The following is a 19,500-nucleotide window of genomic DNA, read 5'->3' on the forward strand; positions in this document are numbered from 1 at the left end:
ATTTAGAAGATAATTTGAGGAGATTGTAAAGGGATGATTTGAAAAATTAATGCAAATATTAATAATTTATCAGATATCTTTAATTAATTAATTTATTCAACTATATCATAAATTATCAATAAACTATATTTGTCAAATAGTTTTGAAAATAACTATATCTATTCAAATATTTTTAGATATTCATAACCACTATAAATATAAATGATACTTATGATTATTTTAAAAATATTTGATAGATTTCACCAATAGAAAAGCTAGATTGAAGTCCAATCAAGTCGTATAGAAAGAGACCAAAGGGAAGCAGAAAAACAAGTTCTGAACTTCAAAGTTCAGAACCCTTTAGAGGAGCCTAATTTCACACTTTCTCTCCACTCTCTTCTTTTATTTTGATGTTATTTTGATTCCATGAAGAGCTAAGCTTCAAGAGTTGGTTCCATTCTAATTTTATTTTTGTTTCTGAGGTTAGGATGAAATAATTTATTTGTTTTTTTTATTACTGTTAAGGTCTTAATTTATCTATCTTTTGTTTCTTGAATCAAATAGAAAGTAATGATTTTAAATATATATGCATGTTGATCATATGAGTTCAAGGGTTTTTAAATTTAATCGAGACTTTACTTTGATTTTATTTAGAAACTTTCATGTGATTAAATGAGTTTTTACCAATAATTGAGACTTTACTTTGGTTAAAGGTAGTCACTGTAAATAAAATTAGTCAAGACTTTACTTTGATTAATTAAGCTTTTTATTTGGTGAGGAGGTAAAAGAATAGAAATGATTAGACATAGTAAAATTTTATTGAGACTGTACTTTGGTTGAATTTACTGTGGATAATCTAAAACTTCTCACTTTTAATTGAGACTCTACCTTTGTTAAAAGTGAGAACGCCAACAAATTAATTGAGACTTTACATTGATTAATTTTCAAATCTGTAGCAACAATTAATTTGACATAATCTTTAGATAATCGATGATGAATATATTTTGAAAAAGTAGTGAAATCAATCTATTTTCTTTATCATTGTTTATATATATATATATATATATATATATATATTTATTTATTTATCTTTTTTTCAATTTTATTTCTCTATTTCTTATTTTATTTGATTAACCCTTTTGCATAGTTTTTATAAGAACTAATTTGTCAAGAATCAATTTCGTGTTTGTTGGGAGACGACTTAGGGTTTACTTTACCCTTTATATTTTGTTAACTACTATCTTAGCAATATTAAAGTTGCTATAATATTAATTTAATCGTGTCAACGACAGTGTTATGCACTCGTCCTTCTCCTATCTAATGTTGACCAAAGTGATTGAGGTCAAGTGGTTCGGTCAACTTGTGGAAAATTGTGCTTAAAATTTTTGACCAAATGGTAGTGAAAAAGTCAATGGAGTTCATCAGTAATAGAGAAAACCTGGCCAGGACCTCTAATTTTAATGAGGTAGAGAAGACCCTGTACTAGATGGTGGCACTCATTTTATATAGTGCCATTTGGTTCATGAATATTCTAATATGTTCATTTGGATCGATGGAGCCATCATACTTGTAGACAGGCATCCTCCAATTATCAAGTAGAGGAGTTTTCGCGATGTCAGGGTGGATGCCTGTCTACAAATATGATGGCTCCGTCGTGCTAATATGGGTCATGGTGGAAAGCACAGGATCCATCGTACCCTGTCCTTGTTGCATAGTTGTGTTTTCTACCCAAAAGGTCTTCAACCCTTCATATCAATTTTGCATCTCATCCATCCGCTTTTGTAGGTTCCTCATCATCTCCCTAGGGTCCATTTGGTTGTGTGAAGCTTCCTCTAGCACAACGTTTCTTGCCATGTTCCTTACGGTCACCGATAATTTAGAAGTGCTCACTCAGCCCCACGATGACCTCCAAAATGTTTCAATATGTAGGGTCGATCAGCCATTTTCTAAGCGTCAACCATCCAAAGCTCCTCGGTCCAAGTTCATTTCTGTTTGTCAACCCCGATCAAGGGTACCTGTCTAAGGTCCTCCGATACCAAAATCAGTTCAATCCAAATGCAAGGGTAACAAATGTGTAATTAATGTGTAACATGCCACCTTAGCCGCTTAGGTTTGACCGTTTTGGTTTATAACTGGTTGACCGTTTTGTTCATTCCTTGGCCAGATGGTCCATACTGCATAGCTAGTATAAAAATAAATGTTAAATGTGATATTATGTGTTAAATGGAATAAGTATGATTCTTGAATTTCTACATTAATGTTTGCTTGGAAACTTTTATATGAAATGTGAGAATATGTTATAAGTTAAGTTTTTGGAATTACTAAATTAATTGATATATTTAAGCGTTATGTTAAACATGTTGTGACATTATTGGAATAGTAGTATGTAAAGCTATATGATGCATGAATCTTAATTTGTTTACGTTTCAAGATTATTGGAAAACTCTAGAGTGAAATAGATTTGGGATAAAGAAAATTGGGCCGTGTTGGGGAATATGTGAAAACATTTGTTTTGAAATTGTGGGAAGTCAGAGACGCATAAGTGAGATACATAAATACATGTGTGTGTATATAAAAAAAAGAAAAAAATTATTTGCATACATAGGATGTATTAATTTAAATCACTAGTGCAGAATTGCGATTTTACCTCGCCTTATAGGCCTCGGTTGACCAGCAACCGAAGCATATAACGGTGCAGTGGCAATTTTGAAATTAAAGGCAACTTATAGGCCTCGGTTCAGCGAAAAACCGGTGCCAAACGCTGCTATAGGCCTCGGTTCTGAAGAAACCGGTGCCAAGCGCTGTAATAGGCCTCGGTTAAGGAGGCCCGAAGCCAAAAAGATTGCCAGAAATTTCAAAAATGCCATTGACGTTGAGACCTATAGGCTTCGGTTGGGGAAAAGTCGGTGCCAAAACTGGTTATAGGCCTCGGTTCTAAGTGGAACCGAGGCCATATTGTTTAATTAGGGCTCAAAAACAGAACCCCTTCTTCCTCGCGCGCGCAGCTGCCATTTCTCTCTGCAAATTCGTGCTGCCACTGCCACCGCCTCTCGTGCTGCCGCTGCCACTGCCGCTGTTGCGCTGCCATCGTCGCTGTTTCTTCTTCTCTCCGCAACTTCCGGTGAGCCCACCACTCGAGACCACCACGCGAGCCTCCTGCCACCGTCATCTCGTCTCGTGTCCAGCCACCACCACGCGGGACCACCACGCGAGCCCCCTGCCGCCGTCTCGTCTCGCGTCCGTCCACCACCACGCGAGACCACCACGCGACTTGGACCACCATTTATGGAACTGCCAGCTGGCAAGTTCTCTGGCTTCGAAATCGCAAGGTTCTGAAACGAAACCGGTTGTAGCAACTTCTGATTCCCAAACCCATTCAGCGCAACGCTGCTCTCACCTTTCTGGCTGTCCCCACCGAACATCATTGTCGCCATGCGCTGCTGCTGCAGCTTCAGGTGCAAGTCCTGGTTGATGTTGCTGAGCGACTCAATTGAAGAGGCAAGGCTACCGTGAACGTTCATGGCTTCCATGGTCTGTAGGGTTTGCATTGCACTGTTCAAAGGATCAGAGAGTGAGGCCCTCTCTGACCTACGTAGAGCCCAGAGGTCAGGGTTGGGCGGAACAAGACCCAAGAGAGGGTTTGAAACAGCAGCAGCAGCAGGGGGGTCAAGCTGGAAGGCAGAAAAAGCAGAAAGGGAAGTGGTGGAAGAAAAAGAAGCCCATATGGCCTCGGGTGCATCCAAAACCGAGGCCAAAAGGGTATCGAAAAAAGCCCTTATGGCCTCGGGTGTACCCAAAACCGAGGCAGAAGGGGACTCTATGGCTTCGATTCTTAACCGAGGCAAAAAGCTATGACCTTTTGGCCTCGCCCCAATATGCTTCGGTTCCCGAACCGGTGCAGAATATTAAAAACAACCGCTGCCAAAGGCCCTTTTTGCACTGGTGAATGTAAGTTACATCATTAAAAAATACATATTTTCTATTAATTTTCTTTTGAAAACTTTTTATTAGGAAATACTTATACATTTTGTTATAAATAATAATTTGAAATAAATTGTTACTGACTTTTTTGCAAAGTATTCTGCACAAAACATTTTTCACAACAAATTTTGTAAGAAATACTTGCAAATTTTATAATTTTGTAAAAAATAACTATCCACGAATGAAATATCTGTCAATTAAAATTCTTAGTAAAAATAGAAAAAAAAAGTCTTTTGTTGCAAAATTTTATAAAAAAAATTTGCGAGAAAAAATCCCATGAAATGTGAAAAATTCTAGTAGTGTACGTTTTGATAATGATAAAAGTATTTAATATGTGACGATATAATGATTCACACTAATTATTGTTATATAATTTATTGAAATGATATATGAAAGTTTAACTAATTTATCTCAATTAGAATTTTAGCATTGAGTAGAGTATATTTCAAATAAACTCATATTAGACATCATTACCGTAATATGAAGATTTTATTAAAATAGAAAAGAAAAAGAAAAAAAAAATATGGAAGGACCACACCAAGCCCACCATAAAATTATATCAGGCATATAAGCAAAAGAAAAATGCTTATTATGAAAAAAAAAACTCTTTATTAGTCAACTGAAGCAGGAAACTAAAGCTCAATAATATTCCTTAACATATTAAGAGATTTATTAGTCAACTCTTTCACATCTCATTATTGTTTTTTAGTAATCCTTACTTTAGGAGATTTAATTAGTATTAACCTTTTTTTAGCCTACCTCTACTAGGTGTTTTTGTAATTTGAACTGGTTCATCATCCTCTTCATTATTAGAATCTTCCCTCTCACCAAATATGTTAGCTCATTTATAAGCTCATTTTAATTCTTTCGCAAAACAATCTTCCTTTGACCTCAAAGAATTAGAAACTTTCTCGGAACTATTATGAGGTCAACTTAATTGTTGTAAATCCTACTATGAGTATCATCCTCCAAAGAAAGTGTAAGAGCCAAAAAAGACTATGTTAACACACCATCTGAAGAAACATTTAGATTTTTAACAAGAGAATATTTATTCGCAACCAAAAATATTATAAAAGTCATATGAGTAGAAGATACTCACCCTTACATTTATTATACAATAAAAGACTTATATTTATCAAATTTATATCTAGAGAATCATAAAAAGGCACTAACCCTTTTATAATATGTAATCTTCAATCAAGGTTATAACCTAACCTTATAGTTTTGTTAGTTGGAAAAAAATGCTAGGATTTAATTTATCTTGATATAAATAGTTAAATAAGTTGAATCTTATCTCAATATTTAATATTAATATGCAAACAACCTTCTTCAACATCTTTATTTTAGAAAATCATTTATGTATACATTCTTTTACTCGTGAGTATAACTTACATTATTTCTTTTAGTGCAACTTTATCTTGTGGAGAATAATAAGTTATGGAAGATATTTCAAATTTATTCATCAGGGATGTTTAATTATCAATGTTTTTTAGAAGTAATCATAAGACGGAAACTTTATCTCAAATAACATCATACAATTTTCATTATTCACCTTAATGGTTTCACCAACCCTGAAAGTAATGGTCATAATACTTTAGTGGCTAATTGTATTGCAATTTAAAGACAAAGCAAGATATAACTTTTGATTCTTGACATTTTGTTTTCAAGTGACACAAATTCAAAACAATTCATTAACTTGAATTCATTTTGAATGTACAAATGATTCTTTGCATCGTAACAACTTGTTCACCGCAACAAGATAGGCCTCAACACTTGCAACAACAACATCCATTTCTGCTCCGGTTCCACTATATAAGAAATGTAAGAATTTATTACTATAAGCATAAGATTTTTAGAAGTAAGATACACTAAAGAAATAAACTTGTGCAATTAGCATACCTAAATGTTGGATAAGTAACATCTCTAGTGAAAGCATCAGTAGATGAATGATTATTCTCTCTACAAATTACAACACGTGCAGTGGCACTTATACCAATGCCTTTTGTCACTGAACTCAATGAATATTCCAAAACTTTTATAGCTTCCTACATAAAATAGATTAAATAGAGTAAGATGTGAAAAAAATAAAAGAATATAGAGTGAGTAAAGATTGATGTGTTGGAAGACTTGAAGACTTTTGATTTCTTTATGAGTTTTGATAGTGATTTTGATCTATGTATTTTTTTTCTTTTTATAATATTATTTATGTGCTTTTGCACATCATAGCCTTGTATTTGTTTTAATTTTTATATTGTTATATCTTGACAACAACAACAAAAATACACTTATATTACAACTTAGAATAATAATATTTTAATTATATTTGTATTATTTTTCAATTTAAATTACAACTTAAAATAATAATATTTAATTATATTTATATTATTTTTTAATTTAAAATTCTAATGTATACCAATTTTAGCATTAAGTTCAAGAAAAGTAAGGATTTCAAATTATTGAGGTTATTTGAGAATGACAGAACATGATGCATTGATGATAGGAAAAACACCGTAGGATATTTTCTTAGTCTTGGATATTAAATTTTTTCATGGAGTTCAAAGAAATAAGAAACAATGCCTCAATCTACTATCGAAACAGAGTTTATTATTATAACTGCTCCTGTTAATCAAGCCTTGTGATCGAGTGATTTTAATCTTGAACATAATAAAGACACTAAAATCTTTGTTGACGATCAAACTACAATAATTATTTTTTATAATCCTATATTTTACAGAAAAACTAAACACTTCGATATCAATCTTTTTTTTTTTTTTCAGAGAAGTGCAAAGGATTGTATTGTAACTCTTATCTATCGCAAAACAAGAGAGCATATAACATATAAATTTATTACGTCCTGCCGGCAAACAAATTTGATATCTTGAGATTATTTGTAGTTCCTAAAATAAGGAAGAGTGTGTTAGTTGTTTACGACTATTGTTTTATTTTATTATTTATTTATGTTTTGAATAAGTAAAAGTTAGTTTACTATTAAGAATTAAGAAATCAGTTTTGAATTTAATCGTGACCTATGTTGTTGATGGTGAATTTATTATTTATATAATTTTTGAAATAAACAAAGACGGTGTATCTACTTTTGCAAAAAGTGTGATTTCCTTGTACTACCAAAAAGCATTTTTAGTATATATATTTAAAAAAATAAAAAAATAACTAAAATTTTGAAAATTTGGCATGTCGTTTGTCCTTTAAAGAGACAGATCCAACACGTTTTGCTTTGACGAGACAACCTATCTGTTTTGTTTTTACGAGTGAATGACGAAACATGCTAAAACAGATAAGGTTGGACGATTTTACCGTCTAGATAAAATAACATGTATAAGGCAAAACGTTTATATATGTTGCAAGATGTCTAATAATGAAGATAGTAGTGAAAAAGGTGGTAATAAATTTCAAACCTTCACAATGATGTTAATAGCCTTGTAAGTTGAATCCACAACTCCTGTACCAATTGAACAAGCCACGTGTGTAGTGCCATCAATATTAACAAGTTTTATTGTTGCTGTTGAAAGACCCAAAGTCCCACAAGTCACCTACAATTGTAAATATTATTTATTTTCAGGTTAATTAAGCCATCAAACATCTTTTCCAAATTAAACAAACACATTTATTTTTAAGTATACTTGTAAATCACCAAGTTTCCATATCGCTTCTGCATTGAAAACTTTATATGATACCAATGCTTTCAGGTCGATATCAGTTACAACCTATCAACATCAAAATGGAAATCAAAGAATAAGAATGTGCCACAAAAAAATCAGTTACAGTTAATGTAACTTAAATCTAATAAAAATAATTACTAGTGTGACTTATAAGATAATTATTATTATTGTAATACACGTTATGTTTCCATTCCTTGATAATCTTGTCCTAAGGTTGACAAGCTTTTAAGAACATAACTTTTCTTATAACAAAATATATAGTATAAAAGAAAATCGGATATAACTTTTTAACTAGTTATTAAGTTTTAATCTTAATCTTTCATACATGATTGTAACTTAAATTTATAGTTTTCATTTTATCGTTTAATATGCTTGCACACGCACACCACCCATATATATAGAGAAAAGAAAATCACTATATCTTAACCTTTTTCTTCTCGGCCATTGCTTTGAAGGGCAGAAACAAACTATCAACTTCTTCATCCTTAAGTTCATAACCCAGCTGAAACAATAAAGAATAATAATCTACGTAAATAAGGATAGCATTAAATATACTTTTAGCATTTATAGTGTGTTTCAATAAAATAATTGAAAACATTTTAAGGAAAGTTTTTATTAATTGATGTCCTTTGTAAAGCATAATTGAATTTTATTATTTTTGAAAAGAATATTTTGATTATAAAACCCGTCATTTTAATATAACATGTATAAACTTCACTTTCGTATAAAATTCTTTAGAAAAATAAAATAAATGGGTTGTTTTTGTCATACAATAACTATAATTTCTAAATAAGAAAAGGTCAAAATATTTTTTTTTTTCAAACATAGAATAGAATAAGACATTTTTTCCTAACATATATATATATATATAGAGAGAGAGAGAGAATACACTAAGAAAGTATTGAGTTTCACGATGAAACCTATGTACTTTGAGTTCTAACCCACACAGGAAATACTTGAAAAAAATTATGGTTGAAAATATCATGACATAAGAAAAGGAAAAAAATACAAATACATATGGAATAAACAAAGAAAAGCATGCTATGAAAAACTTTATACAACCACCTATTTTTGGTGGAATTTTCATTTATCTTATTGAGGCAAAAAAGTTATATAATGAGATTAATATTAAAATGTAAATTACATGTGTGTAGAAACTAAACATGCTATTCTTTATCGTCCTAAAGTTTACATTCTTTCATAAAATTCACTATCAGAACACAAAAACAAAAATTGTATACCTCTTCTAGTCGCTTTCTCAAAGCTTGGCGTCCACTACACGACCAAATATAAAGAAAACAGAAATGGATAGAACACAAGTCAACAATGAACAGAAATGGATTGAATTCATGCTAATTAATAAAAGAAAAAAAAATATTTTACGAAAAGTTTTAACAAAATTTCCGTCAAAGAAAAATTTAATTTTAACTGCATTTATTATTTACAGAGTCCTACCTTATATTATTTTTTTACTTAACATGTTTACACTTATTATTGAATCAGATTCTTCTGCAAGTGGTTTTCAAAATGAGGAAGTTTTGAGAAGTTAATAATGTAGGAATTTTATTTTGTAATGTTTATGTATGTATGCACGTACATATGTATTTATTGTACTGGTGTGATAATATTTTCTGGTTACGGGTTTTTGCAATTATACATGCTATAACGTTGAAAAATATCTCATTTCACATCAATTGTAAATTTGTTTCTACATTATGAACAAATCATAGAAGTGTCTTTTTTTTCAATCTAAAATAATAATTGATTACACCAAAATTAAAACACAAACTTGTGAAAGAAAATAGTTTTTTCACTTCACCATATTTTAAATATCGAGAAAAAGACGTAAATTGCATACCTCAGCTTTCCCAACACAATACCAATTTCAGTCGTTATTTTATGCCCAATATCCTCAGGAGATAATATTTGATATGTACCTTTATGTTTTAGCATCCCATCCTGCAAGGTACAAATCAACAAATGAAAAAAATTGAATAAAATTAAAACTAGTTTCATGTAAATTGTGCAAGGGTTGTATAAATGAAATTGAAAAACTTTTAATCATATAATTAAACACAATTAACCTGATGAATGCCACTAGCATGGACAAATGCATTAACTCCAACAAGAGCCTTGTGAGGTTGTAAATGCATACCGGAGTATTCTTCAACCTATTCATATTAGTTATGAAAATTTGAAAAGAGCAAAGTGAAATAAAAAGAAATACAAAATATTGAGCAAGACTTTAAATATATAAATAAATAAAACCATTTTGCTTGTCTCCAATATGCTTCGTGTATTGATTCTTGTATACAGACCATTTAAGACATGATCTCCCTTGCATGCCAAGGCCATCACAACCTAATACATTCAAAAAATTAATAACGTAATTTTGTACAAGACTAAGGAAAAATTAATTATTAAATTTTTATTAAATATCAATTACTCCTATATATATATAACCATTATAAAAGTTGGAATTAACAAGTGTTCAATTTTAAAAATTAATTAAGTTTTAAGTATTTTATAAATTCATATATTTTTTAATTAAGTCTTTATTTACAAAAAAAAAATTCTATTATATGTCTGAATTTATTCAAATAGTCTATTGTATGATTTTGGAAATAACTTAATGATCTTTACTTTTGTTGTTTCTGACTTACCCATTAATTCATTTGTTCTTTTCTTTTTAATATTTTTCAATTTGTCAAGCAACTCATTTATTTCCTATCCAAAAGTAAGTTGAACAACAAATTGGAAGAGATATAAGAGAATGAGAGAATTGATTAATGAGTGAGTCACATCATGTTGTTGACAAAATTACCAAATGTTAGAATAGTTGAATAAAATAAAATAAAAAACTTTTAGACACTACATAAAACAAAAAGATATCATAAAAACTCAATTTTAAGAATACATAAATATATAAATCACTCAAAATGTAATTAAGCCACTCAATGATACAGAATTAAAAGACAAATATTTATCAATATAATAATTATATATTGTAACGTAATAAATCCAATAATATCGACATACCTTTGTTTTCTATTAGTAGAACAAATTAATATATTATATTTGCTCATCATCTTCACTTGGACAACAAAAGAAATTACCTTTTTTTATATTATTTTATGTAAATCAACTTCTTTATATAAAAAATATTGTTCTTAAAAAATATATAAGTAATTCTCTTAATTCTCCGTGTAACATCCTTACTCTATTTAATCTTTAATTTTTAATTTTTATATATAATTTGAATTAAAAGCAGATTTTGTAATGAAATAATAAGTTTTTAATGGTATTAGGTTGGCATAACTATAACACCTGCTTTTATTAATTATAAGAGATTCATTTTTTTCTCAATATCTCATTTTGGTATTTTTCTGCACACGGTATATTTTTGAGATTGTTTTTATTGTTTTGAGATTGATAAGTTTACACGCATTCTGAGGTTCTTCTTTATTACATTATAGATTCTTAAAGAACTAAAGATACTTTTTATATATTTTATATCGTTTTTTCATCTCATTTATTTTTACTGGTATTATATGTGAGTTCTCATTCTTTTATTTATATATTAGATATTGCTTATAAAAAGAATATATCGTTTGCTTGTAAATTCAAATTGATCTTAAGCTCATAGTTTTATATTAAATGCTCTTTTTAATAAGGGATAAAAAAGAAATGCATTGACTGAAATGTTTTAGAGAAAAAAAAAACAACAAAAGAAAGGTGAAAATAAAGTAGTTTAGTTATCGGAAACAAAAATTTCAAAGATCCCTTCCCCAAAAATATTGAAAACACGCTCTTTTTTAGTTCTTATGTACTTGACCAAATTGAATCATACAAATTTGTGACTTTTATCTTTGGGTAACTTGCTTGTAGTGATTAACTGTTTTGAGTAGTCTTAACATAACTCTTATGATAATTCTAGCCATTTTTTAGCTTTTTTTTTTTTTTTGAAAAGTTATGAGAGTTTTGTGTTTTTTTTTTAACATTTATAGTAGAGTATTAGAGGTATCCTACTTTTTTTAAAAATATTTATATATAACAAACTCAAACTCTCAAACTATGGTTGTAGACAATTAAAATAAGTATTATATACCTTACCAGCCAACAATAAAGATAAAACAGAACATAAAAACATTAGAGTTTTTGTGTTGAAAGTGATTTCATCATTTAAAAAGATTGCGGATTGTTTTGATGATTTGCTTCTCTTTCAATTGAACATTTTCTTTCTTGATTTAGACTTTAGATAGGTAAGTTTATCAACTTTTTTAAGGTTTTTTTAATTAAAAAAGAAATAGTTAGTTTAACCTTTTTATAAAAAATTAGAATGAAAGCTTAAACACTAACAAAAACCAAAAAAATAACATTGTAAATAAATTGATAATAGGACAAATGGAGAGACAATAATAAATATAAGCATGAAATTTTAAGAAAAGAGTTCATTTGAAACCCTATTTGAAAGAAAGTAAGAAGCTATAAACTCTAAGAAGTAGTACCCAAAAATCTCTTCATTTGTGCAAAGAGATAACTATCATCAATTATATATGAGCCATATGTTATATTAGCCTATTTATCCTTTTCCAAATCCACTTACAAACTAATTAAAGATATTATTTGAAAAATTAAATATATTCAATGTCTTGAAAAAACAAAAAAAAAAAGTATTTAACAGTAATTATTTTAATTAATAATTAAGAAAATGTATTGAGAAATAAAGCAACAGGAAAAATATTGAATTATTCATTTCTTTACATAATAAAATATCGACACTCACCTCTTCTAATGATGCATTGCCAGCCCTTTCACCAATTCCATTTACTGTTACTTCTAATTGTCTAGCACCTGCACGAGCACCCTGAAAATAGTTTTCAATATTTAAAAGTTGCAATTTCGTTTAATTGATTAAATAAACTTTACAAGTTTTTTTTTTTTAAATGTGAGTTTATTTATAAATTACTCGAAAGCTAAAAGGATAAAAAAATTAAAAATATGATGTAAATTTTTTATGAGTTCATTTCGACATTGATAAAAGAAATCATTTTTTGTTTTTCTCTTTCAAATTTTTTTCCTAAATATAAATTTTTTTTACATGGGTTTTATTTGCCCTCCATGTTTATATTTTGTTTAATAAGTTTTGGACAAATCTCAGTTTATATAGATATATTTCACTTTTAGTATAATAAAAAATTACAATTTTAGTACAAAAATATGTTAATTTTATTTCAATTTTATTAATAATTAAGTTAATTAAGCATTTGTTTGGTCTTTAATAGTTATTAGGCATATTTAATATATAATTAATTTAAAAAATAAATATTTCATATTAATATTAATTTTTTCTTTAATAAACACGTATAACAGTTATCAAGAGAACATACATTTCAATTACATTGATTATTAACGAAATTCAAACAAAAATTAACACAATCAAGAACAAAATTTTTGTATTAAGATTATATATTTTTTACATTAAAACTAAAATAGTTTTTGTGGTGAATTAACTATTTATCTATAAATTTTTAATATGCGAAAACATGATTGTGCAGGAATATTAAAAATTTTGTTAGAAAAGAATATATACCTCTATGGTGTTAGCAGTAGCAAGACCAAGATCATTATGACAGTGAGTGGAAATAATAACATTTGCGATTCCTGGTGTATTGGCTTTTATATCAGTTATCAGTTTTCCTAACTCGAATGGCATTAATATGCCTACAGTGTCAGCTATGTTCACAGTTGTTGCTCCAGCTTCAATCACTACTCCAAGAATTTCATATAGAAACTCTCTTTCAGATCTGTTCTCATACAAAAATAACACATTCATCAATGCAAAATACTTACAACAAAAGATCCTCTACATAATATAAGTTCCCATATTAGATTTAGAGGCTAAATTTTAAATTTTGTTCGATTTCAAATGATATGGGAACTTATATTATGTAGAACACTTGTATCCCCTACCTTCCAAAGTTGAACGGTAAACAAAATGGTGTTTGAAAATGCATGTAAATGATAATAGTTTAAATAATTTGAAATCATAGAAATAATATTATCTTTAGAGATGAAACGGTAGATGCTAAAAAAATATTTACAATGGTACAACTAAAAACATGGGGGTTGATAATTAACAAGTATTCAAAATTGTAATTTATATATTCAGATTGGTGTTTGAGCCCAATCACATACTTAAAATATTTATGAAAATAAATTGGTTTTAATCCTAAGAAATAAGAAATATAGGTATACATACAAAAGTTCAAAATAGTACACGATATAAGGAAAGGGAAGTAGGAAGATATATGGTTAGAGAAAGGACTAATAAGACAATTAGCTCAACAATGTTTAAGTGGTGGTAAGGTGAGGGTGATATCTTGTGATGGCGAAACAAATGCTTTGCAACACCTATATAGCTCATTAGAAGGTGTAAAATGTTTTGTGACATTGAAATTCTCTTTAATACAGTCATACATTAGGGTAGACAATAAGGGGTTGTTGCTATTTATTGGAATGAGGAGAGTTGGAGAGAGTAATTCTTTGTATTTTGCAGGAATGAAGCATGTAGAAGAGTGTTCTTTTTCTTTTTGCAGCGACTTAAACACCAAGGAATTACTGTTCTTCATGTTTGCATGGACTATGGGCAGCAAAACATTCATAATGGAATATATCAAACATACCAAATTGTTGTTCGGAATACACATGGGGATGAGATGAAGATGTGGCTGATATGTTTATTGCATTGGAGGAGTGTAGAGCAGTGTGAATGAGGGACTGTTGCAGCTAAACCAAGGAGCTGCTCGGAACGTCGGAGCCTTTAAAATTGGAATGTTGCTAATGGTCAAACAACCTTTTCATGAAGGTCCAATTGTTTACACTTTGATATTATATAGATATATAATTTTGACAGAGTTAGATAGTGATTGGCTATTGTCTTTTTTGTATTTTATAAACTGACGCTGCATAAAGGGTATAGGTATGAAGCAAAAGGATTGGACTTGTGCTGGTCACGCAGGAATATGCCATACGTATACTTAAGGAGGCATACATACCGCTTTTACTCTTTGTTGGTGAATCACAATGGTGGTTCATGTGGTTTTGATTTAGGTGGAATCTTTTGTTTTGGTGGAGATAGGATGCTTAAACTAGAAATGTGTATAACAATGCTTTTTGTATAAGGATTAGAGTACCCTTCAAATATTCTTTTTAATTAAGTTTATTCTTTGTCGATAAAAAAGAAACTCATATATAGTCTAAGAATTGATATCAATTTATTTAATAAAATGTCAATTTAGTTCATGAATAACATTTTTTTTTCTTTTTGTATATGAACTATGTAAAATGTCACAATTAAATCATAATATTAAGTTTCCACAAATTCAACTTGCTTGAGTCATAGGAGGAGCCTCCCATCACTAATTGGTGTCTTTATTATTTTTTTTATAGTGCATTCACCATATATAAGATGTTGAAAGGCATATCAACTGCAAGATAAAAAAAGTTAGTATTATTGTCCCTTAAGGTTAGTTTTTTTTTTTTCAATTATAATTGTTTTCTTCTTTTTATAAATGGGCTCATATGAATGTGGATATATATGTTATGCCATAGATAACAACCATTGTTGATGTTGTTATTCAAAGAGGTTGAAATGAGGTAATGATCTACTTAATTTACGGTACAAAAGAATCTTTGTCCTTTTTCTGTACTAATTGAATTAATTCTATTTTGTCTAACATTTCGACAATTCCCAACCATTGTATTCGTTATGTAAGGAATATTTGTGCAAAATATCTTATAAATTTGTAGAACAATTTAGGCTAGATCACTACTAGAAATTTTCACATTACATGAGATTTTTCTTATAAATTTGTTAAAGAAATTTGCAAGAAAATACTTTTTTCTGTCATTTTTTCTAAGAATCTTAATTGATACGTAATTCCTTCGTGGGTAATTATTTCCTACAAAAATTATAAAATTTGTAAGTATTTCTTACAAAATTTGTTGCGAAAAGTATTTTATACAAAATATTTTGCAAAAAAATTGGTAGCAATTTTTGTAAATTCTTTTTCACAACAAAATTTGTAAATATTCCATACAAAATTTGTTTTAAAACAAAATTAGTATAAAATATGATTTTTTTTAGTAGTGGATAACTTGTAATTATCTTTTTCTATGTAAATACACATTCTTGATAATTTCAATATTTATTTTTTACTATTTTGGACATTTCTAAATGTCGGTGTGTTTCTAGATTTTTTTTTTTGCTTCTGTTTGTGTTCTTTCTATTCAAGTTTCTCAATTATGCGCAAAGAAACTAAAACCAAACAAAATATTAAAGAAAAAACTCATTAACTATGGTTAAGTGCAAAATTGTAGCCTATACATCATTGTAGGCTATGGTTTTTACATGAACCGTAACCAATAGTTATACGTAGGCTAGTGGTTTATTCAAAAGCAGTAGTCTATATAAGTTTAAGATTTTTGAATGATAATAGGCTATGATTACGTTCAAAAATTGTAGTCTATTAGTATTCCAACAAACTACGGATACACAAAATAACAATAGCCTATTTGAATGTTACATTATATTTGAAATTTTATAAATTGTGTGTTTGAGGAAACTATAGCCTACTTGAATATGAATAGGATATGGTTCTTTATATGAATTGTATTCTATGATGAATGATAGATTGCGATTGGAAATCGTAGTCTAAAATGCTTGTTAGACTATGACCTCATAGAATAACGTTTTTTAACTGTAGCCAAGACTTAAAATAATGTAGTGTAAGGACTTCACTGCACTATTGAGTACTTGAGCGATAAAGAAATCACATACTCTGTCTCTTATAAAGTTCTTATCTCTCAAGTGAGGTGAAAATCCTCAAGAAACCAAGTTTGTCTATTTAAAGGAGCAATGCTCAAATGGGATAAGTTTACTCTAACGTTAGAGTAAAATAGAAGTGAAACTTAAGATAATGAAAACATAAAACAGAAGTGAAAATTAAGAGATGAAAACCGATGGGAATTCTCAACTTCCTTACAAAATATAAAACTCTATGTTTTCTGTCACACAAAATACATTCATTTTTTTTTTTAAAAAAAACTTTATAACAACTTTTCTTTTCTGAAACCTAAAGAAATTATTACGAATGTTAAAGATTAAAAAGTTTACACCAAGAGTGAAAAAGATTAAAAAGTTACCTGGTAGCATCTTCAGCACCGAACTGAATATCATTGCAACCCAAACTCCGTGCAAAGGCGACCATATCCCTAGCTATCTGAATAACCTCCTTCTTACACTTTCGCAACTTGTGCTTAATGTGAATGTCACTGGTCGCAATGGAAGTACAAATGCGAGGCCTCTGCGCGTGTTTCACAGCCTCCCATGCAACGCCAATGTCTTCCCGAACGCACCTACATACCAATTTATCCAATTTGGCTTCTCGATCCAGTTTTTTTTCTCTTATCTTTTACTGTATCTCTATAATATATTAATTATTATTAATTTTTACATTTTAAAATATATTAAAAAAATATTTAAAGTATTAATATAATATATTTTTAATGTTCAACAGTAGAAAATCTGAACTCTAATTTAACACCATCTTTAAATTCCACGAAAAAGCATGTAAAAATAATTCACCTTAATTCATTAACATGTATAGGGTAGGAATAACGAAAACTTTGTTAAATAACGGATAGTAAATCAATATTCTCAATAAATAGCAAAGCAGAAGATAAAACTATCTAATAATATCTATTTGTTGATGAGACAGATACCAGTATTATGATATCCTGAATATTTAATAATTTTTTCTTTATTTAAACATATGAAGTTCATCTTATTTTTTAATTCATTTCTTTTTTTAAATTTATATTTTAACGCAACATATTTAAATTTTATTTTTAAGAAAAATAATTTTTATTTATATTAATATTCTTGTGTGTAAGCACTACTCAATTTATAAATAATAAAGATTTTTTTTAGACAGAACAAATAATAGATAAATGTTGCGCATGCCATCCCAACTCACTTTCATCCATAATAATAGGACAATGCTTCATACCAGCTTAATTTTGAGTTAACCCGATAAAATTAAACTACTTTTAATTATCTGAATTTTCTAATTATAGTTCTTATAAAAGTGTTAGTTGGATATTCTAAGTTGCATAGAAAAGAGTAAGATAAGTGTGTATATATAAGAAAGAAAAAAAACTCAGTTATTGTATGTAAGATCTTGATCTGAAAGTTGTCATGTTTTGATTTAATTTCTGATAGTGTTGTTTATAAAATATTGGGAGTTGCTTATATATGTAAGTTTATTCTGTGTAAAATTTACATTAAAATAATGTTTTTAACTTCGACCTTTTACGGACTTTAAAGTTAATTTGGTTCAATTGTCAAAGAAGTACATCAGTAAAATTACTTTTGGCTTTTGCTAATGTATGATTGATCAATCCACAATGAAAAAAAATATGAGAAGAATGGGACATTCAGTTCATACCACATTAGTTGTACCCGTGGTTTTATTTTTTCTAATATTTTCTTAGTGTCCTACAATTGTTTATGTGATCAAATATGACTAAATACTTTTGTTTATGATTTCATCAATAAAATATATATAATTATAAATTTATATTTCATTTTTTTTATTTTACTTTAATAATTTTTCTATCGTCAGTTTTCTTCATTTGTAATAAATAATAAATTACAAGGATGTTTTTCTATAAATTTTTATATTTATGGTAAATGCTTAGCTTTTATTTGAGAGAACGAATCTGGAATGACACGTAAATTTTTTATAATTTTCTTCTAAAGTATTTTGGTTTTGGATAAAAGTTTTTACATGGCATATTATTTATAACATTTATTCAAATAGTATTTTTCTTTTTCACAATCAGAATTTGCTGAAATTTTTATCAATGTAATATGATTTTAAATACAATTTATTAATTAAATAATAGTATTTATTGTTCATAATCAAAATTTGGTTGAAAAGTGAATTCTAACCTTTATTTTTATACATCATAAAAAAACAGTTAGATCAGAATTCGATGTTGGAGAATTAAATTTTAACTTACTTTTTCATTCTTTTAAGAAGTAAATATGAAGAATTTATTTTTTAAATTATTATATTTAATAAAATTTATGAAAACCTATTATATAATTAATATTTTTTTATTATTAATAAATTTATATATAATATTTCGAAATTCATAGTTAAATATAATTTTAATAGTGGTACCTGCAGAAGGCCGCAATGACGGGAACGTGTCCGTCGTGATCGACGGTGTTGCCGACCTCCTGAGCGATGATTTTGACGGCCATGAAGTCGTCCTGAGAGGCAGAGGGAAAGCCCGGCTGAATGACGTCGACGCCCAGTTGAGCCAGCTGCCGAGCGATGCGAAGCTTCTCCTGAGAGGTCATAGTGGCGCCGGGCGACTGCTCTCCGTCGCGGAGGGTGGTATCCAGGATGCGGACGTAGGAGGGGTTTGGAATGTGGTGGGGGAAGTACTGAGGGCGGCGGCGTGGAGTGGAGCTGTTGGTGGCCATTGATGCCAATTTGAAAGCTTTGCTTTTCAGCTCTTTTTTAGTGGGAAATGCTGTTTCTTATTATTACTCCCTGTTTTATGAGACCAGTTGCATGCACACAAACCTGGGATCATTTCTGATGTATTTTTTTTTAATTATATTTATCTTTTAAATATTATCATTCTACAATAAATAAATAAATAAAAAACCAAGCGTTTCAGTATGTCTTTTCTGCATCGTTCCGTGGCAAATACTATAATTACATATTTATGTATTAGTATGAGTCTCTCGTTTGCCTAGAGGGTTAATATTATGAATTAGGAC

At 29.0% G+C, this 19,500-nt stretch overlaps 1 protein-coding gene across 1 annotated transcript; it reads right to left on the minus strand.

The window, feature by feature from the left end:
* Positions 1-2,942: 2,942 nt before the first annotated feature.
* On the minus strand, positions 2,943-19,197 carry LOC114184477 (probable 2-isopropylmalate synthase). The gene is made up of 14 exons (XM_028071786.1): positions 18,890-19,197; positions 16,845-17,057; positions 13,231-13,444; positions 12,424-12,504; positions 9,906-9,998; positions 9,722-9,808; positions 9,496-9,596; positions 8,879-8,912; positions 8,065-8,139; positions 7,599-7,682; positions 7,374-7,508; positions 5,860-6,005; positions 5,678-5,768; positions 2,943-3,650 (listed from the first exon to the last, which is right to left on the minus strand). Exons 1-14 carry the CDS (start codon positions 19,195-19,197, stop codon positions 2,943-2,945), a joined length of 2,370 nt encoding a protein of 789 aa, XP_027927587.1.
* Positions 19,198-19,500: the final 303 nt, after the last annotated feature.

This window comes from Vigna unguiculata, chromosome 5 (genome assembly GCF_004118075.2).
Source record: "Vigna unguiculata cultivar IT97K-499-35 chromosome 5, ASM411807v1, whole genome shotgun sequence".
Classification (NCBI taxonomy): domain Eukaryota; kingdom Viridiplantae; phylum Streptophyta; class Magnoliopsida; order Fabales; family Fabaceae; genus Vigna; species Vigna unguiculata.

Excerpts from the sequence above, each read along its gene's own strand:
- LOC114184477 (XM_028071786.1), bottom strand. The coding sequence starts at position 19,197 with ATGGCCACCAACAGCTCCACTCCACGCCGCCGCCCTCAGTACTTCCCC. Across the intron at positions 12,505-13,230 it reads CTACTGCTAACACCATAGAG|GGTGCTCGTGCAGGTGCTAG; the intron begins GTATATATTCTT and ends AACTATTTTCAG. Across the intron at positions 9,597-9,721 it reads ATGCTAGTGGCATTCATCAG|GATGGGATGCTAAAACATAA; the intron begins GTTAATTGTGTT and ends TGTACCTTGCAG.